Source organism: Bos taurus, chromosome 9 (assembly GCF_002263795.3).
Source record: "Bos taurus isolate L1 Dominette 01449 registration number 42190680 breed Hereford chromosome 9, ARS-UCD2.0, whole genome shotgun sequence".
In the NCBI taxonomy this organism is placed as follows: domain Eukaryota; kingdom Metazoa; phylum Chordata; class Mammalia; order Artiodactyla; family Bovidae; genus Bos; species Bos taurus.
Window position 1 is genome coordinate 87,936,105 of NC_037336.1, and position 24,742 is coordinate 87,960,846.

Consider the following 24,742-nt stretch of genomic DNA (forward strand, 5'->3'; position numbering starts at 1 on the left):
CTACCTTGAAAAATGAAAATGACATTCAAGATGCAAGAAAGCCTACCTTATTTTTTTCTTCTTTGAATCCTCAGGCAAAATAATTCATGTTAAGGCCATTAACTTATCTTTTTATAGTTCCCTAAACATTGATAACATATGATAACAATCATAACCAAAAGAAGCCTCAAAGCAATAAACTTCAGAAGCTCAGGGTTGAGGTGGGGAGAAGGATGTATGTAGAGGAAGCCAGAGTCAAGGTTATCAGGGTCAGTCCCCTGCGGGAGTAGATGGTAACTAGCTGGGTTAAATGGCTGTCATTTGCTACCAGGAGCAAGTATGAAAGGTGGGTCCTGTCTGACCATCTTCAGGTTGAGGGAACTTATGCAGAAATGTGAGAGCACTTGCCTAGTTAAGAGCTAGAGTTGGATCACGGACCGTGTCCTCCAGGGCTCCTCTCCCACACTGCAGCTCTTTCTCCCCCTCAGGATATTCCAGGGGACACAAAAGAGATGGTGGTGCAGGCATGCTGCAGGGAGCTGGGAGAGTCAGCTGATAAGTGCATCATATTTGGAGGGAGGAAAACATAGGAACCGTCCAGCAAGTATTTTGCATTCAGCCCAAAAGAATTACCATGCCCCCGTGTTATGAGGAGGGCTGATGGTGTAGGCTCTGTACCTTGAAACTTTGATTGCATAGACTGAGATTGGATTCAATAGACCAGGGTTGCATAGAAGGAATCTAGACTGTATGATAAGCTGCTCAGCCAAGGTACAGATCCTTTGGTGAAAGTGTCTTTCTCTCTTTCCCTCTGCTTTTCCCTTCCTCCTCCTCCCTCTGTCTTCTCCCCCCTACCCCCACCTTCCCTCCTTTCTTCCTCCCCTTTTTTCTTGCCTGGTGGAGGCTGTAAACTTAGCCCCGGGGCACCAAAGGGACAGCATCTACCACCCACACGAGGATGCTCAACTGTTTGCATCCCTTGAACTCTGTATTAGTGCCTAAAAGAAAGGAGTTTTAGTTTTATAAAAACTTTTCAAAAACCACTCATCCCAGTGGGGTAAAACCTGTCTTGGGATTGGTAGTTTAAACAAGGAACAAACAAAACAGGTCTTTGTAATCATAACTACATCTTCTTTCTTTCAGGCCAAGCAAGCAATACTTGAAATGGACGCCATTCGTAAGTTCTGTTTTCTTACACAATTTGAAATCTCATTGTCCACTTGTATCTATCACATTTTCTATCTTCAGGTTTACAGATGTCAGTTGTCAATTATGAGATGTCAAAACCCAACTGGAAGAAAGTAGCAGCTCTCTATTCACTGTTGTAACAGACAGAGCCAGTTGGACAGTATATTCTCTTTTTAACCCATTGGCTTCTTTCTCCATTGATTTCTCCTGGTTCATCTGTGAGCCGGCCAATGGCTCATCATCACATCTCCACATCAACTCACAGCAAGCTATGCTTCCAGGATCACCTCTTACCCAACCTCCATCACCACCAAAACAATGAAGGTCTCACAATGCATTTCCCACATCAGCCCCATGAGCAAAAAATATATTGATTATCTGTAAGAATCACACTAACTCGATAGGTGTTGGTTCCTGATACAGCTCACATTTCAAGTTACAACTGCCCCACACACGTGACTATGTCTTACACTTCTCGTAGCAGGCAGAGAAAAAATAAAGTGAGATCTTTCCAATAAAATAAGACCTGTTCAAAGCACTTACCACATCCTTGTTACTGCCCAGGTTAAACAGACTTTAAAAAGAAGCAATAGCTTCAAAGACTTACAGCTAAGTCTGACAGAAACTTTTACTGAATACTTCCTACTTTTGAGCAATCTTTCCCCAAGTACAAACATTAATTCACTTAAACAACACCCTCTCTTCCTCCTAGCCTGCTGGTTGTTAATCTCCAGCAGGAAAAGAAAAGAAACGTTACTGAAATAAAGAAATGAGCACCAGCACTGAGATTCCCCCTTGCATGCCCACTGGACCCCACCAGGAAATGATGCAAGATGACCCCATCAGAGAGCTAGGCTGGGGCTCACTGCCCTGTGTTCTCTGAAGCCACTTATTTTATTCAGTAAAAATCTCTTTGAGATTCTTTTTTTTTTTTTTTTTTGGAGGTATAGTTGATTGGTGGCTTAGACAGTTAAGAATCTGCCTGCAGTGTAGGAGACCCAGGTTTGATCCCTGGCTCGGGAAGATCCCCTGGAGAAGGGAATGGCAACCCACTCCAGTATCCTTGCCTGGAGATCCCATGGACGGAGGAGCTTGGCAGGCTACAGTCCATGGAGTCGCAAAAAGTCGGACACAGCTGAGCAACTAACACACTTCCATAGTTGAATTTCAGTATATCATTCCCAGGTATACAACAGTGATTCACAGTTTTAAAGGATTTTACTTTATTTGTAGTTATAAAATATTATCTGTATTCCCTGTGCTGTACAATATATTCGTATAGCTGATTTATCAATATGTATATAATACAAATGGACACTATGTAGAGAAGGTGAGGTCATGGATGGGCATGTGAGAATGAGGAGGAAAGATGGAGACATATGAGGACCCAGAGGGGTCAGCTGTTCAGTCCGAGTCTCTGTGGTGCCATGGGTTAGTGAGTTCAGCTGTTAATTGAAAAGTTGGTGGTTCGAGCCCATCCAGGAACGCTGTGTTTGGGCTTCCTAGGTGGTGGTAGTGGTAAAAAAAAAAAAAAAAAAACACCTACCAATGCAGGAGATAAGAGACACAGGTTTGACCCCTGGCTCAGGAAGATCCCCTGGAGGAGGGTATGGCAACCCACGCCAATATTCTTGCCTGGAGAATCCCACGGACGGAGGAGCCTGGCAGGCCACAGTCCATAGGGTCACAGAGTCAGACAGGACTGAAGTGACTTAGCACGCACAGCTGTTCAACATGAGCGGCTACATTTGATGACATTGTTTGTTTATTGCCAGGCTCTGGGTTAGCTCTTCGACACCAACAAGGATGCTGTGTATGGCACGGGGAGCTCTGCTCAGTGTCTTGTGGCAGCCTGGATAGGAACAGGCTGGGGGGAGGGACACGTGTGTGTAGGCGAGCAGCTGTGCTGTCCACCTGAAACTATAGCATTGTTAGCCAGTTATACTCCAATATAAAAAAATTCAAAATAAATTACAGATAAATTATACAGATAGTAATTACACATTCTTTTTTTAAAAAAAATATGAGGCTTGAGATCTGAGTATAACTAACAAAGAAGAAATAAATAACACAGAAAAATAATAAAGATTCTCTGAGCACACAGAATGCTGGCAAGCCTCTAACTGGCGTCCTGTGCCTCTCTTCCAGGCCAGGTATATCCACAGCATCCCAGCCGGGGAGAATTACCCTGACTTTGGTCTCAGCTGGCTGTGAACAGGATAGGCCAGTGCACTGGACCAAATGACCTCATTTGGATACCTTTGACTGTGACATTGAAGTCTATGTGGTCTTTATAATCCTCAGACCTTTCTCACACTTCAGACAGACCTAAAGATGCTTAACCTCAATTTGAAGAATACCTGTCTACAGCTATGTCCTAAAATTATTTATCCTCAAGCTTCAGGGTGCAGATGGTCACTGAATATGCTGCAATGCTTTAGACTTAGACCAGATTTTCTTAATCCAAAGTCTGTGTATCCCTTAGATGAAATGAAATGAAAATTCCTTTTCTGAGAAGAGAACTTAAACCATTTAAAGCGTGTCTAGAAAAACGTGGAGGGCAGCTTCCATGGGGTCAGGAAGGGCTTGGCACCCTCCACCACCATGCCAGGCAGAAATGCCTCTTGAAATTGCTCCCCAGATGGAATTCTCCAGGCAGCTGTACCTTGACAGGGTCTCTGATGTGACCCTTTGCTGCAGTTTCTCAGGGGCCTTATTTTTTTATTCTAATGGAATTGTCTGACCTCTGTGGGTCTCAGAGTTGCTGGTGAGTCTGAATGGGTGCCAGACGTTACCACACCTTACACATTTGAACTAACTTTTTAGGAAGGGGAAAGCCAAAGGTTGTAGCTCTTTCTGCCGGAGAGTGAAAAAAGTAATAGTTAGAATACAAGTGAGTGCCTGGGGGTGTGGGAGGGGGTGGAAGTGAGGAATGTGGTTTACCTTGCTAACACATTCCTGCGGGTCCCACAGTAACCACAAAGCCTTGAGATGCATGTTCAACCCCGGTTATGGAAGGAGGAATTCTACCATGTCTGATGAAAAAAAATCCACAGATACCCAGGACGAGTCCTACCTGTTTTCTGAAAAGTCACGGAACAGTGCATTCTTTTTTTTTTTTTTGATGTATTTATTTTAATTGGAGGCTAATTACTTTACAGTATTGTGGTGGGTTTTGCCATACATCGAAGTGGATCAGCATGGAACACCGCATTCTTATAGACATCTGTGGTTCTTTACAGATTACCCAGGCTTCTGTTACAGTCCCGAGGGAGAGACTTGTGGCTCTCGAAATGGCTCTGCTCCGTATCGGCTGAGAAGGAAATCTGGTAAATAAAATATAATCAGATATAATCAAAATTAAATAATTTGGGGGCACTAGTAATGAAAGTCCCTTTCAGTTAGACAAAAAGGTATTTTCTTTCTGGTTTTTGAACACATCACGAGTTTGATTATCTTTGAGGCTCTCAAGCTTTGGTTCTAAAAGTCTTTCTACTTAACTCTCAATTTTTCAGTTACTATAAAACATGTCAATTAACTAAGTTCACTTTGTATAGTATTTTACCACTGGCATGCAGGTGTTTAAATCCTACTTACTGGCACTGGTGAAAAATTATATCCTGTAAATGACATATACCAAAGCTACTTCAAATCTAAAATTTTAATACACATCTGCTAAACTAGACTTCTTGTGGTATCCCCTTAGCCCTCAGATTTTTCTTTATTTAAGCCAGCATTTACTAAGTTCCTGATTTCCTACACTGTGCTAAGAAAATGTAAAAATAATGCCCATGATTTCTGCTTGCAAGGAGTTTGTAGCCTAGTGGGAGAGTCAAAGAAGGTTGAACAAATAGCAGTTCATACAATGGAGTTTGTAGAAGTTGAATGGAAGTTTTGAAAAGCGGGGGAGACAGAGAGCTGAGCCCTCTAGGAACGACAGAAGATCACACAGAGCAGAGGACCAGGACCCCAGGTAGAATCTGCAGAGCCTGATGGTATGGGGACAACACATTGCAAAGGCCCTGAGACTTCAGCCGACACACCTTGGATCAGACAGCAATTGCCACTTGTTTGGCCCTGGCTGCAAGGTAGGCTGGAGGTGCAGGTGAGCAAGGTAAATGGAAGGAGATGTGACTAGAGTTGCAAATCAGGGCCTGATTATGAAAGGCCAAGTAGGTCAGGCAGAACTTGCAAGTTCAAGCTTGCAAGAACTTGATCTTGCAAGAATGGAAGGATTTTAAGCAATGAGATGTTTTCCTTTTAAAAAGAGAATTCTGGCTCGAGGTGGAAGATGAAGTAGGCAGGGACACTGGGCAGGAGGCTGTTCCTCTAGTCTGTGTGAGAGATGCTAAAGGTTTGGAATAAAATAGGGGTAACTGGGGTGGAACATCAATAGGATCCTGCAAGATTGTGATGGATAAAAATGGGAAAAACTTAAAATCATGTCCTGGTCACTAAGTAGGGAAGATAATGTGAATGACAAACAAGAAATACAGATGGAGGAGCAGCTGTGGGGGAGACTGGTGAGCTGAGACTGGGATATGCTGAGTTTGCTGGTTCTGTGGTCATGCTGGGGACATATCAGATGGACAGTTGGCCTGTGAGGTCTGAGGCTTGGCATAGGGCTCTGCCAGAAGGAGACTGAACATAATCCTCTTATCAGTTCAGTTCAGTCTCTCAGTTGTGTCCGACTCTTTGCAACCCCATGAACTGCAACACGCCAGGCCTCCCTGTCCATCACCAACTCTCAGAGTTCACTCAAACTCACATCCATCGAGTCGGTGATGCCATCCAGCCATCTCATCCTTTGTCCCTTCTCCTCCTCCTCCCAATCCCTCCCAGCATCAGAGTCTTTTCCAATGAGTCAACTCTTCGCATGAGGTGCCCAAAGTACTGGAGTTTCAGCTTTAGCATCATTCCTTCCAAAGAACACCCAGGGCTGATCTCCTTTAGAATGGACTGGTTGGATCTCCTTGCAGTCCAAGGGACTCTCAAGAGTCTTCTCCAACACCACAGTTCAAAAGCAGCAATTCTTCGGCACTCAGCTTTCTTTACAGTCCAACTCTCACATCCATACATGACCACAGGAAAAACCATAGCCTTGACTAGACGGACCTTTGTTGGCAAAGTAATGTGTCTGCTTTTCAATATGCTATCTAGGTTGGTCATAACTTTTCTTCCAAGCAGTAAGCGTCTTTTAATTTCATGGCTGCAGTCACCATCTGCAGTGATTTTGGAGCCCAGAAAAATAAAGTCTGACATTGTTTCCACTGTTTCCCCATCTATTTCCCATGAAGTGATGGGACCAGAAGCCGTGATTTTCGTTTTCTGAATGTTGAGCTTTAGGCCAACTTTTTCACTCTCCTCTTTCACTTTTATCAAGAGGCTCTTAGTTCCTCTTCACTTTCTGCCATAAGGGTGGTATCATATGCATATCTGAGGTGATTGATATTTCTCCTGGCAATCTTGATTCCAGCTTGTGCTTCTTCCAGCCCAGCGTTTCTCATGATGTACTCTGCATAGAAGTTAAATAAGCAGGGTGACAATATACAGCCTTGACATACTCCTTTTCCTATTTGGAACCAGTCTGTTGTTCCATGTCCAGTTCTAACTGTTGCTTCCTGACCTGCATACAAGTTTCTCAAGGGGCAGGTCAGGTGGTATGGTATTCCCATCTCTTTCAGAATTTTCCACAGTTTGTTGTGATCCACACAGTCAAAGGCTTTGGCATAGTCAATAAAGCAGAAGTAGATGTTTTTCTTGAACTCTCTTGCTTTTTCCATGATCCACCAGATGTTGGCAATTTGATCTCTGGTTCCTCTGCCTTTTCTAAAACCAGCTTGAACATCTGGAAGTTCACGGTTCACGTATTGCTGAAGCCTGGCTTGGAGAATTTTGAGCATTACTTTACTAGCATGTGAGATGAGTGCAATTGTGCGGTAGTTTGAGCATTCTTTGGCATTGCCTTTCTTTGGGATTGGAATGAAAACTGACCTTTTCCAGTCCTGTGGCCACTGCTGAGTTTTCCAAATTTGCTGGCATATTGAGTGCAGCACTTTCACAGCATCATCTTTTAGGATTTGAAATAGCTCAGCTGAAATTCCATCACCTCCGCTAGCTTTGTTCGTAGTGATGCTTTCTAAGGCCCACTTGACTTCACATTCCAGGATGTCTGGCTCTAGGTCAGTGATCACACCATCGTGATTATCTTGGTCATGAAGATCTATTTGGTACTGTTTTCTGTGTATTCTTGCCACCTCTTCTTAATATCTTCTGCTTCTGTTAGGTCCATACCATTTCTGTCCTTTATTGTGCCCATCCAGGATGTCTGGCTCTAGGTCAGTGATCACACCATCGTGATTATCTTGGTCGTGAAGATCTTTTTGGTACGCTTCTTCTGTGTATTCTTGCCACCTCTTCTTAATATCTTCTGCTTCTGTTAGGTCCATACCATTTCTGTCCTTTATTGTGCCCATCTTTGCATGAAATGTTCCCTTGGTATCTCTAATTTTCTTGAAGAGATCTCTAGTCTTTCCCATTCTGTTGTTTTCCTCTTTCTTTGCATTGATTGCTGAGGAAGGCTTTCTTATCTCTTCTTGCTATTCTTTGGAACTCTGCATTCAGATGTTTATATCTTTCCTTCTCTCCTTTGCTTTTCACTTCTCTTCTTTTCACAGCTATTTGTAAGGCCTCCCCAGACAGCCATTTTGCTTTTTTGCATTTCTTTTCCATGGGGATGGTCTTGATCCCTGTCTCCTGTACAATGTCATGAACCTCCATCCATAGTTCATCAGGCACTCTATCAGATCTAGGCCCTTAAATCTATTTCTCACTTCCACTGTATAATTGTAAGGGATTTGATTTAGGTCATACCTGAATGATCTAGTGGTTTTCCCTACTTTCTTCAATTTCAGTCTGAATTTGGCAATAAGGAGTTCATGATCTGAGCCACAGTCAGCTCCCGGTCTTGTTTTTGCTGATTGTATAGAGCTTCTCCATCTTTGGCTGCAAAGAATATAATCAATCTGATTTTGGTGTTGACCATCTGGTGATGTCCATGTGTAGAGTCTTCTCTTGTGTTGTTGGAAGAGGGTGATACTTAAAGCTGAGAACATTATGCTACTATGGGTTGGGTTGGTTTTCTGTTAGGTGACTCCAGATTGCATAGCTTAGTGTTCATCCTACAGTTTTGATAGAGTGAATGTCTTGCCAAGTATCTCTAAGCAATCAGGATTTAGGTGAATTTGGGTGGCAGAGGATGAGATGGGTAGCTAGCATCTCTGACTCAATGGACATGAATTTGAGCTAACTCCGGGAGATAGCAGAGGACAGAGGAACTTGGTGTGCTGCAGTCTGTGGGGTCACAAAGAGTTGGATACGAGTTAGTGACTGAACAATAATAATTACTTATAAAGAAAAAAATCTTGATTTGGTTTGACAAATGATGCTGGCCTTATTTTTCCTCCCAGAACCTTCCTCAAGATCACATAAAGTTTTGAAGACCAGTGGTAAGTCCTAGATCACTTTTTTTTTCATTCCTGTTGATATCCACAAAGTCACACAATATACAGAAAAATCAACACAAGATCAGTTACAGATTAGCAGGTTTGATTAATGTCTGTAAGTAATACTGTCCCATTATAAAATGTAAAGCTGAATGACATAAAATGTTTGTAGTATAGATAACAGTGGACATAAAAAGATTAATGCTTGTGAATATTAATGTAAGAAATCCCATTAATAAAAAAGACAAAGGACTTGTATTCCGAAGGCAGATAATATAATCTGGCAGAAACACAAACTGCCAATAAAATTTACAAATGGTCACTCACATTAGTAATCAGAAAATCATACATATACATGAGATAAACAGAGGTGAGAGAGCTGTGGGCTTGGCCAAAAGAAGAGAAAAACAGGCACTCTGAAGCTATTGGTGTATAAATTTCTGCAGTGATTTTGGAGGAAAATTTGTTAATGCCCACTTAAATTTTAAATGTGCATTTTCCCTTGAACCAACAGTTTCATATTTTCCACTTGTATATGTTTCACAATGTACACTTCCTGTATAGACATACTCACCCAGGGTTCACACATTTATGAGTATTTGTGTTCTTTTTAACAGGATACCACGTAATAAATATATCCATCTAGTGAAAAATGATTTGAAAAGTTATAAATCCCAGAGCACTACATGGAATATTCTGCAGCTGTTAAAAAGAATGATGTACATATCTGTCTACTGACAGGCTTGTGCACATATATTTAGCAGGAAATGCAGTGTTGCATATTGTACCCTTATTATATAAACAGAAGACTGGGATGGGGGGCGGGGTGGGAACAGGACCTGGAAAGATGAATATCAAACTTTTTTGATTGGGGTTGCCTCTGTGGGGTAGAATTTGTGGACAGAGTTCAATCACTTTTTACTTTACATGCTTCTGTAATTAACATATAAAGATGAGACACAGATTATCAGGGTATCATAAGGATATCTATGAGGATGTGGCTAGTAAGTCTCACCCCACAATTCCTCTTGCACCGTCCTTAGCACAGAGCCAAGGTGACCCTTTTGATCAATGCTATAGCTTTCTGTTACAACCGATAAAATGTTTCAAAATTAACAAATATAATCTTATGTTTAAATGATTTTCATGTGTATTTTTTTCAGGTTATATATATTTTGAGGGAAAGCTTTTGAAACTTAATATGAATTAGTCCATTGCTCTCTCAGGGATTAAGGAAGGTACTTAACACTCAGATGTATGTCAAGTTGTTATAGTACAGGATGTGTAACTTGGGTAACTGAGTGGTATTTTCTGAAAATTAGGTCAAAAGAGCCTTGAAACTGGGTTTCACTGGGTTTCAGTGATTAACAATAAGTTTAAAAGTTCTATAAAATCAGTGGTTAGATATGTATGAGATACATTTTTAATCCTCAGACTTTAAAATGTTTTAAATCTTTTGTTTTTCAGAAACAGCACAAGACATTCAAAAGGTAAATGTTATTACATTCCTTATTTTGAAATGTTTACTTTAGGCAGCCTTTATACCTATCTTCTCCTTAAAAATCTAACCTCCAGTTTATCTTCCAAGTGTTAACAATTACATGTTGAAGTAGATTTAAGTTAGGCCTCTTCCTTCTAAACCCTTGCCCCACCTCCCCACCCCCAGCTTCATCTCTCAGAACCAAGGCGATGATTTCTTCATCCTTCTGCCCCACCTCTCTGCTCAGAAGCTGTAAAGATACCTTAGGATGTAACACCAGCACAGGCTGTGGTCCACTCCATGTTGCCCTGTGCCTGTGTGCATTTTAGACCAAGGGTCTTGCATCCCGAGTATTTGCTCCTTTTTCAAAGCATCAGCCTTTAATCACAAAGATCCCCTTCTAAGAATGCAGTCCTGCTGCTGGTATGAGAGGTGTGATCATATGTGGTATAATAAAACTTCACTATATCAAGTTTTGATTGTTCTTCCTCCAATGAAAGGTTAGAAAAAGGGGGAATAAAAATGGTATGTTTTATTGGAAGATGTATATTCACATTTATTACCTATGAACAATAAATACTGTATCCTGACCAGAGGGAACCATGTCCGAAATGCCTACGGATAGATTGGCTTAACTAACAATTCTTAGAGAACCGATCTTGGCTTCTTGCTTTCTGTTTTGTAACGATGTGGCTGTGAAAATCTCCCCCACGACTCCACCTGCCCCACTCCCTTGGCACAGGGCCAGAGTGACCGTGTTAATAAATGATGGATCTTTCAGTCAGGATGTCTAAACATCTAAAAATCGATAGTCTTATGTTTAAATGATTTGCTTAAAATTGGGGCAGGTGGATTTTTTTCAGGTAGTGCATATTTCTGTTTGGAAACTTTCGCAAGTTTATTAACATGAATTGAATCACTGTCCTGAAATATGACATAAGAGATTTTGATTGTTTTTTTAATGCACTTTGTTTTCATAAGCAAACAGCAGAAGGTGGCTGTGCGAGGCAGCCAAACTATGATCACAGAGCAAGCCTGGCTTAGTACCAGGGAGGGGAATCGCTCTATTAGTCCTAGAGATACAATCTCAGGAGCTTCTTGGAAACTTTTCATGATAATGATCAAACCAAGTCTCTATATGGAGACTAACTAAACCTTATGAAACCTGAAGACAAGAAAGAAAGAAAGCACCAATATGCTTTTTTCCTAGTGGTAAAATTCCATCTCCTAACAAAAATGAATGTATATTAAATGCAGAAAAAGACTCAAGAGATAAAGAGATTAACCTTTCTCCCAGAATATACACAGAATGTCCATTCCAAAGCTGTGTCGGTGTGTGTGTGTGTGTGTGTGTGTGTGTGTGTAGAGAAGGAAAGAGATTTAGCTCACATGTAAACTGAGGATGTCCAAGCTGGCTTTAGAAAAGGCAGAGGAACCAGAGATCAAATTGCCAACATCTGGTGGATCATGGAAAAAGCAAGAGAGTTCCAGAAAAACATCTACTTCTGCTTTATTGACTATGCCAAAGCCTTTGACTGTGTGGATCACAATAAACTGTGGAAAATTCTGAAAGAGATGGGAATACCAGACCACCTGACCTGCCTCTTGAGAAATCTGTATGCAGGTCAGGAAGCAACAGTTAGAACTGGACATGGAACAACAGACTGGTTCCAAATAGGAAAAGGAGTACATCAAGGCTATATATTGTCACCCTGCTTATTTAACTTCTATGCAGAGTACATCATGAGAAACGCTGGGCTGGAAGAACAACAAGCTGGAATCAAAATTGCCGGGAGAAATATCAATCACCTCAGATATGCATATGATACCACCCTTATGGCAGAAAGTGAAGAGGAACTAAGAGCCTCTTGATGAAAGTGAAAGTGGAGAGTGAAAAAGTTGGCTTAAAGCTCAACATTCAGAAAAGGAAGATCATGGCATCCGGTCCCATCACTTCATGGGAAATAGATGGGGAAACAGTGGAAACAGTGTCAGACTTTATTTTTCTGGGCTCCAAAATCACTGCAGATGGTGATTGCAGCCATGAAATTAAAAGATGCTTACTCCTTGGAAGGAAAGTTATGACCAACCTAGATAGCATATTGAAAAGCAGAGACATGACAAAGGTTCGTCTAGTCAAGGCTATGATTTTTCCTGTGGTCATGTATGGATGTGAGAGTTGGACTGTGAAGAAGGCTGAGTGCCAAAGAATTGCTGCTTTTGAACTGTGGTATTGGAGAAGACTCTTGAGAGTCCCTTGGACTGCAAGGAGATCCAACCAGTCCATCCTGAAGGAGATCAGCCCTGGGATTTCTTTGGAAGGAATGATGCTAAAGCTGAAACTCCAGTACTTTGGCCACCTCATGCAAAGAGTTGACTCATTGGAAAAGACTCTGATGCTGGGAGGGATTGGGGGCAGGAGGAGAAGGGGACGACAGAGGATAAGATGGCTGGATGGCATCACTGACTTAATGGACGTGAGTCTGAGTGAACTCCAGGAGTTAGTGATGGACAGGGAGGCCTGGCGTGCTGCGACTCATGGGATTGCAAAGAGTCAGACATGACTGAGCCACTGAACTGAACTGAACACATCCATATGTGCGTGTATTTGTTTATTCCTAGTCCTCAAGTGGCCACAGTTTTACTATTTGGAAAAAAGTGAACAAAGTATTAAATGACTAATAAGACTTTTTATTGTTAAATCTTTAATAGAAAAATAACATTCAGGATAAAATTATATTCTTGCCCTCGCTGATAGACAGACAGGCAGGTCGGTAGGCAGACAGACATATTAGTAGGTGAATACTCCAAGCTTCCATAGGCAGACAGAATATTAGTAGGTGGATATTCCAAGCTTCCATAAGCCTCTTGTCCTTATCTATCAGAGGGCAGACAGAATGAAAACCACAGTCATAGAAAATTAACCAAACTGATCACATGGACCACAGCCTTGTTTAACTCAGTGAAACTATGAGCCATGCCATGTAGGGCCACCCAAGATGGACGGGTCATGGTGGAGAGTTCTGATAAAACGTGGTCCACTGGAGAAGGGAATGGCAAACCACATTAGTATTCTTGTCTTGAGAATCCCATGAACAGAATGAAAAGGCAAAAAGATAGGACACTGAAAGATGAACTCCCCAGGTCGGTAGTTGCCCAATATGCTACTGGAGATTAGTGGAGAAATAACTCCAGAAAGAATGAAGAGACAGAGCCAAAGCAAAAACAACACCCAGTTGTGGATTTAATTGGTGATGGAAGTAAAGTCTGATGCTGTAAAGAGCAATATGCATAGGAACCTGAGATATTAGGTCCATGAATCAAGGCATATTGGAAATGGTCAAACAGGAGGTGGCAAAAGTGAATATCAACATTTTAGGAATCAGTGAACTAAAATGGACTGGAATGGATGAATTTAACTCAGATGACCATTATATCCACTACTGTGGGCAAAAATACCTTAAAAGAAATGGAGTAGCTATCATAGTCAACAAAAGAGTCTGAAATGCAGTATTTGGATGCAATCTCAAAAATGACAGAATTATCTCTCTTCATTTCCAAGGCAAGTCATTCAGTATCACAGTAATCCAAGTCTATGTTCCAGCCAGTAATGCTGAAGAAGCTGAAGTTGAACAGTTCTATGAAGACCCACAAAACCTTCTAGAACTAACACCCAAAAAAGATGTCCTTTTCATTATAGAAGAATGGAAAGCAAAAGTCGAAAGTCAAGATATACCTGGAGTAACAGGCAAATTTGGCCTTGGAGTACAAAACGAAGCAAGTCAAAGGCTAACACTTTTGCCAAGAGAATGCACTGGTCATAGTAAACACCCTCTTCCAACAACACAAGAGAAGACTGCACATGGACATCACCAGATGGTCAACACCGAAATCAGATTGATTATATTCTTTGCAGCCAAATATGGAGAAGCTCCATACAGTCAGCAAAAACAAGACCAGGAGTTGACTGTGGCTCAGATCATGAATTCCGTATTACAAAATTCAGACTTAAATTGAAGAAGGTAGGGAAAACCACTAGATCATTCAGGTTTTACCTAAATCAAATCCATTACAATTATACAGTGAAAATGACAAATAGATTCAAGGGATTAGATCTGATAGAGCGCCTGAAGAACTATGGATGGAGGCTCATGACATTGTACAGGAGGCAGTGATAGAGACCATCCCCAAGAAAAAGAAATGCAAAAAGGCAAAATGGTTGTCTGAGGAGGACTTACAAATAGCTGAGAAAAGAAGAGAAGCGAAAAGACAAAGGAGAAAAGGAAAGATAGACTCATTTGAATGCAGAGTTCCAAAGAATAGAGGGAGAGATAAGAAAGCCTTCCTCAGCGATCAATGCAAAGAAATAGAGGAAAACAATAGAATGGGAAAAACCAGATATCTCTTCAAGAAAATTAGAGATACCAAGGGAACATTTTATGCAAAGATGGGCACAATAAAGGACAGAAATGGTATGGACCTAATAGAAGCAGAAGATATTAAGAAGAGGTGGCAAGAATACACAGAATTATACAAAAAAAGATCTTCATGACCCAGATAACCACGATGGTGTGATCACTCACCTAGAGCCAGACATCCTGGAATGCGAAGTCAAGTGGGCCTTAGGAAGCATCACTATGAACAAAGCTAGTGGAGGTGATAGAATTCCAGTTGAGCTATATCAAATCCTAAAAGATGATGTTGTGAAAGTGCTGCACTCAATATGCTAGCAAATTTGGAAAACTCAGCAGTGGCCACAGGACTGGAAAAGGTCAGGTTTCATTCCAATCTCAGAGAAAGGCAATGCCAAAGAATGTTCAAACTACCGCACAGTTGCACTCATCTCACACGCTAGCAAAGTAATGCTCAAAATTCTCCAAGCCAGGCTTCAACAGTACATGAACCATGAACTTCTAGATGTTCAAGCTGGATTTATCCCGTCAGAGGAGCCAGAGATCAAATTGCCAACATCCACTGGATCACAGAAAAAGCAAGAGAGTTCCAGAAAAACATCTACTTCTGCTTTATTGACTACACCCAAGCCTTTGACTGTGTGGATCACAACAAACTGTGGAAAATTCTGAAAGAGATGGGAATACCAGCCCACCTGACTTGCCTCCTGAGAAATCTATATGCAGGTCAAGAAGCAATAGCTGAATTGGACATAGAAAAACAGACTGGTTCCAATCGGGAAAGGAGTATGTCGAGGCTGTATATTGTCACCCTGCTATTTAACTTATATGCCAGAGTATATCATGAGAAATGCCAGGCTGGATGAAGCACAAGCTGGAAACAAGATTGCCAGGAGAAATATCAATAACCTCAGATATGCAGATGACACCACCCTTATGGCAGAAAGTGAAGAGGAACTAAAAAGCCTATTGATGAAAGTGAAAGTGTCTTAAAGCTCAACATTCAGAAAACGAAGATCATGGCATCCAGTCCCATCACTTCATGGGAAATAGATGGCAAAACAGTGGAAACAGTGACAGACTTCATTTTGGGGGGCTCCAAAATCACTGCAGATGGTGATTGCAGCCATGAAATTAAGACACTTGCTCCTTGGAAGAAAAGCTATGACCAACCTAGACAGCATATTAAAAAGCAGAGGCATGACTTTGTCAGCAAAGGTCCATCTAGTCAAAGCTATGGTTTTTCCAATGGTCATGTATGGATGTGAGAGTTGGACTATGAACAAAGCTGAGCACCGAAGAATTGATGCTTTTGAACTGTGGTGTTGGAGAAGACTTGTGCGAGTCCCTTGAACTATAAGGAGATCCAGCCAGTCCATCCTAAAGGAAATCAGTCCTGAATGTTCACTGGAAGGACTGATGCTGAAGCTGAAGCTCCAATATTTTGGTAAACTGATTCGAAGAACTAACTCATTGGAAAAGACCCTGATGCTGGGAAAGATTGAGGGCGGGAAGAGAAGGGGATGACAGAGGATGAGATGGTTAGATGACATCACCAATTCAATGGACATGAGTTTGAGTAAGCTTCAAGAGTTGGTGATGGACAGGGAAGCCTGGCGTGCTGCAGTCCATGGAGTCGCAAAGAGTCAGACACGACTGAGCCACTGAACTGAACTGAATATCAAGGTAATAGGTATCCCAGTTTCATTGATCAGTGATGAAAAGTTCTTGTTAATTTGACATTTCCAATAGGTTATGCTAGTGTTTTGACCAGAAAATATGTCGCTGGTAATAATTAGGTTGAACCTGTCCTAACCCTTTCAACTCTTTGAAGCTAATCCCAGTACCCACAGAGGATATCAGAGGGCAGTCTGCTCCCTGCATGCACAGTTGAGCTCCATCAGGAAAGGTTCCAAGTTATTAGAGACTCATTGTTCTCTCTGATTAAAAATCATTAGTGTCACTCGTACTTACTTCCTAACAGACATCTAAATATTAATTAAGTGTATTCTGAAAGAAAGTAAAAATTTCATTAGTTCAATAGTGGATTAAATTAACTTCCTGAAACAAAGGCTCTTTTGCCTAGAATCTATAAACCAAGGCAGTGCAAGTCAGGGTCATGCAGTTTCAGAGATTTAAAAGAAACTCTCAAAGGACATAGTCAGATCACTGACAGAGGTGTTTCTGGTACACCAATAACCAGGATGAGACTGCTAAGGATCAAGCCCCAAAAAGAAACCAGATACCATGGCCCTTGACACCTATATATGTTCATTTGTATAATGTTATTTTCCAAGAGCATATCAAAATGATTTGAAGTATCTGACAGTTTTCTGTATTTAGCTGATTCCCTGCAGTGGGGTAAGGTGACCTGGGTTTGCATCCTAGCCTTTCCACTGACGAGGGAGAGTTAAGTTACTGAACCCTAAGAGCCTAAATGTGCTTACTGTGAAACTGGTATGTGCGTGCCTGTTTGCTACGTTGCTTCAGTCATGTCCACCTCTTTGCGACCCTATGACTGTAGCCCACCAGGCTCCTCTGTCCATGGGATTCTCCAGGCAAGAATACTGGAGTGGGTTGCCATGCCCTGCTCCAGAGAATCTTCCTGACCCAGGGATTGAACCTGCATCTCCTGCAACTCCTGCTTTGCAGGCGGATTCTTTACCACTGAAACTGGTACAATCATATCCACTTCAAAGAGTGATTATGAACATGCAGTTTGGAGAACGTCTTCAAATAGCTGAGCCTGCTGCTGCTGCTATGTCGCTTCAGTCGTGTCCGACTCTGTGCGACCCCATAGACGGCAGCCCACCAGGCTCCCCCGTCCCTGGGATTCTCCAGGCAAGAACATTGGAGTGGGTTGCCATTTCCTTCTCCAATGCATGAAAGTGAAAAGTCAAAGTGAAGTCGCTCAGTCATGTCCGACTCTTAGCGACCCCATGGACTGCAGCCCACCAGGCTCCTTGGTCCATGGGATTTTCCAGGCAAGAGTACTGGAGTGGGGTGCCATTGCCTTCTCCGATAGCTGAGCCTATTTCTCAGTAAACATCAGTTCCTGTCCTTTCTGCCCCTACTGCAAAATATCCAATGTGCTTTCAATTCAGTTAAAAATCAACCATGTGTCCTGATGATTTTCTTTAAGAATATCACGTCTAGGGGGAAAGACAATGTGTAAATACAGGAGACTATTCTGAATTACGTGACCTGTCGGGGGTAATTCAATCGGTATGTTTCTCTCATCCTCAGGTTTCCAGAGAGGAAGGGTCTCCCCAGTTGACTTCAGCAGGGCCCTCTCCTGCCCAGCGGAACAGTCAGCCAAGCAGTTCGACCATCCTGAGCGTGCTTCGTGGGGGTGGGGCTGTCAGAAACATCTGGACCGACCACCAGATCCGCCAAGCCCTGTTTCCCAGCCGAAGGTCGCAGGAGAACGAGGAGGATGAAGACGACTATCAGATGTTCCTGCCATCCTTCTCCTCCTCGGATCTGAACTCAGCCCAGCTGTGTGAAGATGGTACTTCTAGTCGACCTTGCAGTTGGCACATGGGACAAATCGAGTCCTCCGAGACCTCCAGCTCTGGCCACAGGATTGTGCGGCGGGCCAGCAGTGCTGGCGAGAGCAACACGTGTCCCCCTGACATAAGAACTAGGGACAGTGGTGGTTCTCAGTACAGCTCCCGGAGGGAACTGCAGGGTGACCCTAAAACAGAGGGGCAGGACGGGACAACTCCCTACGGGTCCTCTATAGAGTTGACTATAGATGACATAGACCATGTCTATGACAACATAAGTTACGAGGACTTGAAACTGATGGTTGCTAAACGCGAAGACGCTGAAGTCAGTCCCCAGAAACCAGTCAGGGACTCTGTTCGCCCCAAGAGCACCCCAGAGCTGGCCTTCTCCAAGAAGCCAGCGGGGCCTGAGGAGGAGAGCACATTGCACCCCAGGAGAGATGGAGCCCTCCCGGCCGGGGAGGCCTGGAACCAAAGCATGCACGACCTCCAGGTGATGGAGGAGAATGTCTATGACACCATTGCGCTCCCGGAGGCGCCCTCCCGGGACTTCAAGGGCAGCAGCCCGAAGCGTTCTGCAAGGAGCACCTTCCTGGGCTTGGAGGCCGACTTGGGGTGCTGTGATAGTCTGCGGGCCTCTGCTTCCCAGGACAGCCTCCAGTTCAGTGAGGACGAGGCGCCCTACCCGCCAGGCTCCTCTGATAACGATTATCTGAGTTTGCTCTATAACTCCTTCGGCTGCAACTTGGCCCTAGCGGATCGGTCCATCTCTGATAAACTGTCTGAAGAAGTAGATGAAATCTGGAATGACTTGGAAAACTACATCAAGAAAAACGAAGTCAAAGCCAGAAACCGGCTCCTGGCCGCGTTTCCGGTTAGCAAAGATGACGTGCAGGAGCGGCCGCTGGCGGGCAGTACCCCGGAGCTGAGCGCGCGCTCCCCGCTCTCGCTGGCCGCGGGCCGGGCTCTCCTCGCGCCGCCGGCAGACAGGCCCGGGCCAGCCCCCTGCGCCCTGGACCGAGACCCAGCCTCCAAAGACAGCTCCTGCCTGAGTCTCCACCGGCTGTCGCTGGCCAGTGACCTGCCGCCCGCAGAGAGTCCCTATGATGTGGCCGGCGGCAGCCTGTCCTCAGCGGACCTAGAGAACCCTGAGCCCGGGCTGGACAATGTAGACAAGACCAGGAGCAGGGTTTTCCTGATGGCCAGGCAGTACAGTCAGAAGATCAAGAAGGCAAATCAGCTGCTAAAAGTGAAAAACCCAGAGCTGGAACAGACGCTCAGTAGCCAGCCGCAGAAGCCCGCGTCCAAGGACCTGGCGGCCATCCTAGAAGAGAAGAGGCAGGGCGGGCCCGCCATCGGTAGGTCCCAAGCAGCCCTTCTCTTTCCGAGGACCGGCAGAGAGTCGCGCTCAGGTTCTAAATGCCCCTAGCACTGTGAGGATGCTGCCACCCCGATGTTCATTCTCACAGCGAGACCACAGGCTCACTGACACGCAGACGAAGCACCCACCCCATCACACCAGTGGGTCTGGAGGGTTTCCTGGTGTCTGTGACGTCATCACTCCAGATATACTGTTTGAAGCAGCTTTGTCTAATTTAATCTAAGGTTGAAAAATAGCCTTCAGTTTCACTGGTGGCATCTACAGCTTTTTCCCTGTGCATCAGTGTGTTAGAAGGAGTGGCTGGGTAGCGGAGTGAAGAGTTTAAGGTTTGGACACACACGGAATAGGATTGCTTTTTGCTCCAGAATCCCAACAATAATGCCTACTCATCCTAACAAAGACAAAAAGGAGTCCCTTCTGCAGTTTTTAAAAAACTGTTCATACTAACCCAGCTGTTTTTCATTTGTTACTTTTTTTTTTAATAGCTGCTATAATCCGTCTGATAATATGTCATTTGGTATTCTCAGGTATGCTTCCAAGGAATTTAATTCTTTTAGTCAAGCCTCCTTTGGGGGCAGAACTAAACCAGGATCACAGGTGTGATATTGGTACCATTAGGGTTGAAAGAATGAGATAATCATGTTTGCCTTTTTCTCAATTATAAAGAAGTACAGGGAATTCCCTGGTGGTCCTGTGGTTAGGACTTGACACTCTTACCACAGGATCCCAAATCCAATCCCTGGTCAGGGAACTAAAATCCTGCTTGCCTCAGGACATGGGAAAAAATATACATATCCCCTGGCTAAATTACACAGGGTTCTTCGTGGAAGCCGGGCATCTATGTGAATAAAGCTCAGGATTGTCATGGAAAGAAAAAAACCTGAGGGTGCTGTCACCTGAGGAGTTTTTCACCTCCAGATTCAGAGAGATTTCTGGGGTTAGGCTCAGGAATCTGAGTTTTGTAAACTGTGGACTTTCCATCCTATTTTAGGAATCCCTGCCATAGAACTTCTGACTAAGAACTGCCTCTGTATCAAATGAGAGGAGACAGTTCTCCAACTAGAAGTAAAAACCAGATGGCTCACTATCTGGGCATGTCTTGTTAATTGGCTTGATGGCAACATGGCTCATCCGGCCAGCTTGATGCCACTGACTTCCTGTCTTTGGGACTGCTTTCTTATGTGGGAACCAGAGAATAAGAAGCAGGTATCTGAGTCCTAAGTGAACTCAACAAGTTGCATGACCAAAATCTGTAGGGGAAAAAATTTTTAAGTTTGGGAATGTTTAAGAATTTTCATACAGTAAGATTTCTTAACATTTAGGGATGTTAAGCCCTGGAAATGTGACCTGAAGGATTTTACAAACTCTTTGACTTGTTCTTCTTTTTAAGTAAAATAAAGGTTAAAAGTGATGTTTATACAAATATGATAAAGGCTGGATCGCATATATTTTTCTCTTTGCAATAACATGCTTGAATTAATTCACGTCCCTTTTCTAACTCTAGTGTTGCTAAACTGGTTTGTTATTACATGTAGAACAAGTGACTGAATTCCAGCTGCAGGCAGACTGTTTTAGAGCATAAGTGGCGTATTGGCAATGCAACCACTGACTGAATCCAGGCTACGGCACCTCAGAATGAGAGCAAATACCATAGTGAGGTTTCACTTGAGAATAGATTGATTAGGCCAGCACATTGTCCTTTAAAAAGAGGTAATTGCTTGAGGCACATTGTTTGGAATATGGACCATCGATTAACCATACAAAGTTCTAACCCTGGTAGAAGCCAGGTCTCAATACTGAATCATGAGAACTCAGTACAACTTTGAATAGTCCTTATTATCCTAGGGCTTCCCTGCTGGCTCAGAGGTTAAAACGTCTGCCTGGAATGCAGGAGCCCAGGGTTCGATCCCTGGGTCAGGAAGATCCCCTGGAGAAGGAAATGGCAACCCACTCCAGTACTCTTGCCTGGAGAATCCCATGGAGGGAGGAGCCTGGTGGGCTACAGTCCATGGGGTCACAAAAAGTCGGACACGACTGAGTGACTTCACTTTCACGTTTACCCACCTTTTAAATATTAAGTAGATTTCCTTTTGGGGTTTTCTTTTGCTTTTTTCCCCACTTTTGGTTTGTTCTTTTTGTTTTGCCTACTGGTGTCTTCCTGGGCTCCTGTAGGATCTTTTTATTTTTCAGCTCTGTGTCTGGGCCCTTTCTCCACGTGGTGGGCTACCATCAACATTCTCTCTAAGAAAGAGATCTCTCCAGAGTCACCTTCTGAGAGTGGTGTCTCCCCCTGCTGGCTGGCGGGAGTATGTCCCTAGGGCCCGCCTCCTCTCAGACCTGAGGACTCTTCCATCTGGGTGGATCGAGACCACTTCCTGTGCCCACCAGGCTTTCAATCAGTTGACATGATGACTCCTTTTCTCTCTCTTGTTTATCTGGGCACAGGACGTCGTAATCGAATGGACCGATTCTCCAGACTTCTCCGTATGGGCCTTGCCACTTTGCCAGGAGCTTGCTCTCGGTGTTGTGCGGAAGGAGGAACGCCCTATTCACCTGCTGAAACTCTCCAGCACCTTTATTGAACTCTCTAGCCGGGGTCTACAGGCCCCGGGCCGGGCCACACTTCCGCCTATAAGTCACCCAACCAGGTCTAGTCCCTCCCACCTTTTGGAGCGCATGCTGGCCATCTTGTCCCATCAGGCCTTCCTCCTGACAGTCTTAGAGACCAAAGAAGCTTTGGGTTCCCTTCCCACCCACCACACACACAATTTTTTTTTTTTCTTTTGGTGATATTTTACGTGGGAGAAGACTCCATAAAGGTTTGAGGAATTTTCCTCCTTGTATAAAGTAAGAAAGGCAAAATAACATTTTGTTCTCTACACCCAAGCAACATTAGAAGCATCGATTTTAATCCTGCCTTGAAAATATTCTATTTCATACTTCTATCAATAAGAATCACTTCAAATTTTTGTCTGTAATGACAAGAATTTTCCCTTCTAAACTTACAAAAAAGAAATAAACCTGGGCTTGTAGAATACTGATAATGTACTTGGTCTATAAGGACTGTTAATGCCTGAACTAAGAAAGAGGAAGAATGTTGATCCTGCTGACTTCTACTAAGTTTTCTAGGCTAGAGGTGTCATCTTGAGCTGGCTATTTCCGATATGTCTGACTAAGGGACTCTATTTCATGACAGCCTATTGCTCTGAAAGCTTGTCTCACCTTCTTGTTAGCATCAGGCAAGTTATAGACTTTCTTAGAATGTCAAGCTGAGACCAAAAAGACACACACACTAGTCACAGAAAATTGTCTACTTATGAGATACTTTTTATTCCAAATTTATAAATGGTCAGCTTTCTATTATCTGAAGATAAATTGTGCCCATTATAAGTTGTATAAAATATATATGTTTACATAGCATTTTACTAACACCTGTCGTTCTGCTGCTCCTTTTCCTGCTAAACCTGAATTCTTGGCTGCCTTTCCAGTCTTAGTGGTATAGTCTTAAGGAAGGCACCTTTATGTTTAACATATTTAGAATGAACAGAGGCTGTCCAAAAATTCTGAGTAATCAAGTAGTTCTTGAGACCAATTTCTATCCAGAACTATGTTTTGATTTCAGTGGGGATTGTTCTGTGGTGGAGTAGATGGAATAATAAACCAGCTTAGATAAAACAGCTACCAACACAAGATTGTGTAAACGAATGCATATATACATATACAAGCAACAGCTAAATATTATGGTGCATACTAGTATATAAGACTTCAGAGAAATAAGTTAGAAAAGGATCTATAGAAGTGATAGGGCTTATAGAGGGTCTTAAGAGGTAAATTGATTAAGGACTTGATTAAGAAAAGGAAGAAGAACTGTGATGAAGAAAAAAGCATGAGAAATACTGTGACTATTTTGAATAATACATGGTTTGAGATTTTTCTGGGGTTTTGTTGAGATGTTCTAAAAATCAAGAGCTAACAGTTCTTATAAGATTTTGGAGTTAAATTTTGGTGCTGCAGTAGTTTAACTGAATTTTTAAAATTAGCCCTCACTGTTCTCTCCAAAATTGTCATTTTCTTGGAAGCTTGTGAAAGTACAGAGCCTTCCTAATTGAGCTGTAGCACCAGGCTCAGAGCCATGGTGTAGGTGAGAATGGCTCAGGAAGAACCATCTTGACTTTCAGGTGGGACTGCTAACCAAAGACAGGCCTAAAGTTCCAGCTGACATTGGCTGGGTTTCATAGTTGACTAAACGTTGTATATTTCAGGATGGGTAAGTCCATGTAGGTTTTCAGTCTCTTAAGGGGTTCAGTTCAGTTCAGTTCAGTTGCTCAGTCGTGTCCGACTCTTTGCGACACCATGAATCGCAGCACGCCAGGCCTCCCCGTCCATCAGCAACTCCCGGAGTTCACTCAGACTCACATCCATCGAGTCAGTCATGCCATCCAGCCATCTCATCCTCTGTCGTCCCCTTCTCCTCCTGCCCCCAATCCCTCCCAGCATCAGAGTCTTTTCCAATGAGTCAACTCTTCACATGAGGTGGCCAAAGTACTGGAGTTTCAGCTTTAGCATCATTCCTTCCAAAGAAATCCCAGGGCTGATCTCCTTCAGAATGGACTGGTTGGATCTCCTTGCAGTCCAAGGGACTCTCAAGAGTCTTCTCCAACACCACAGTTCAAAAGCATCAATTCTTCGGTGCTCAGCCTTCTTCACAGTCCAACTCTCACATCCATACATGACCACAGGAAAAACCATAGCCTTGACTAGACGGACCTTTGTTAGCAAAGTAATGTCTCTGCTTTTGAATATGCTATCTATATTGGTCATAACTTTCCTTCCAAGGAGTAAGCGTCTTTTAATTTCATGGCTGCAGTCACCATCTGCAGTGATTTTGGAGCCCAAAAAAATAAAGTCTGACACTGTTTCCACTGTTTCCCCATCTATTTCCCATGAAGTGATGGGACCGGATGCCATGATCTTCCTTTCTGAATGTTGAGCTTTAAGCCAACTTTTTCACTCTCCACTTTCACTTTCATCAAGAGGCTTTTGAGTTCCTCTTCACTTTCTGCCATGAGGGTGGTGTCATCTGCATATCTGAGGTGATTGATACTTCTCCCAGCAATCTTGATTCCAGCTTGTGTTTCTTCCAGTCCAGCGTTTCTCATGATGTACTCTGCATAGAAGTTAAATAAGCAGGGTGACAATATATAGCCTTGACGTACTCCTTTTCCTATTTGGAACCAGTCTGTTGTTCCATGTCCAGTCCTAAGTGTTGCTTCCTCACCTGCATACAG

At 43.2% G+C, this 24,742-nt stretch overlaps 1 protein-coding gene across 6 annotated transcripts in view; it reads left to right on the forward strand.

The window, feature by feature from the left end:
- The window catches only part of PLEKHG1 (pleckstrin homology and RhoGEF domain containing G1), a 248,869-nt gene that overhangs the window by 218,594 nt on the left and 5,533 nt on the right, over positions 1-24,742 (forward strand). For all 6 annotated transcript variants that reach the window (XM_024996654.2, XM_024996651.2, XM_024996655.2 and 3 more), the window contains 5 exons: positions 1,123-1,156; positions 4,410-4,496; positions 8,637-8,675; positions 10,140-10,162; positions 17,811-19,431. In XM_024996654.2, the coding sequence (XP_024852422.1) occupies positions 1,123-1,156; positions 4,410-4,496; positions 8,637-8,675; positions 10,140-10,162; positions 17,811-19,431 (1,804 nt within the window). The remainder of the gene's footprint in view (positions 1-1,122; positions 1,157-4,409; positions 4,497-8,636; positions 8,676-10,139; positions 10,163-17,810; positions 19,432-24,742) is intronic.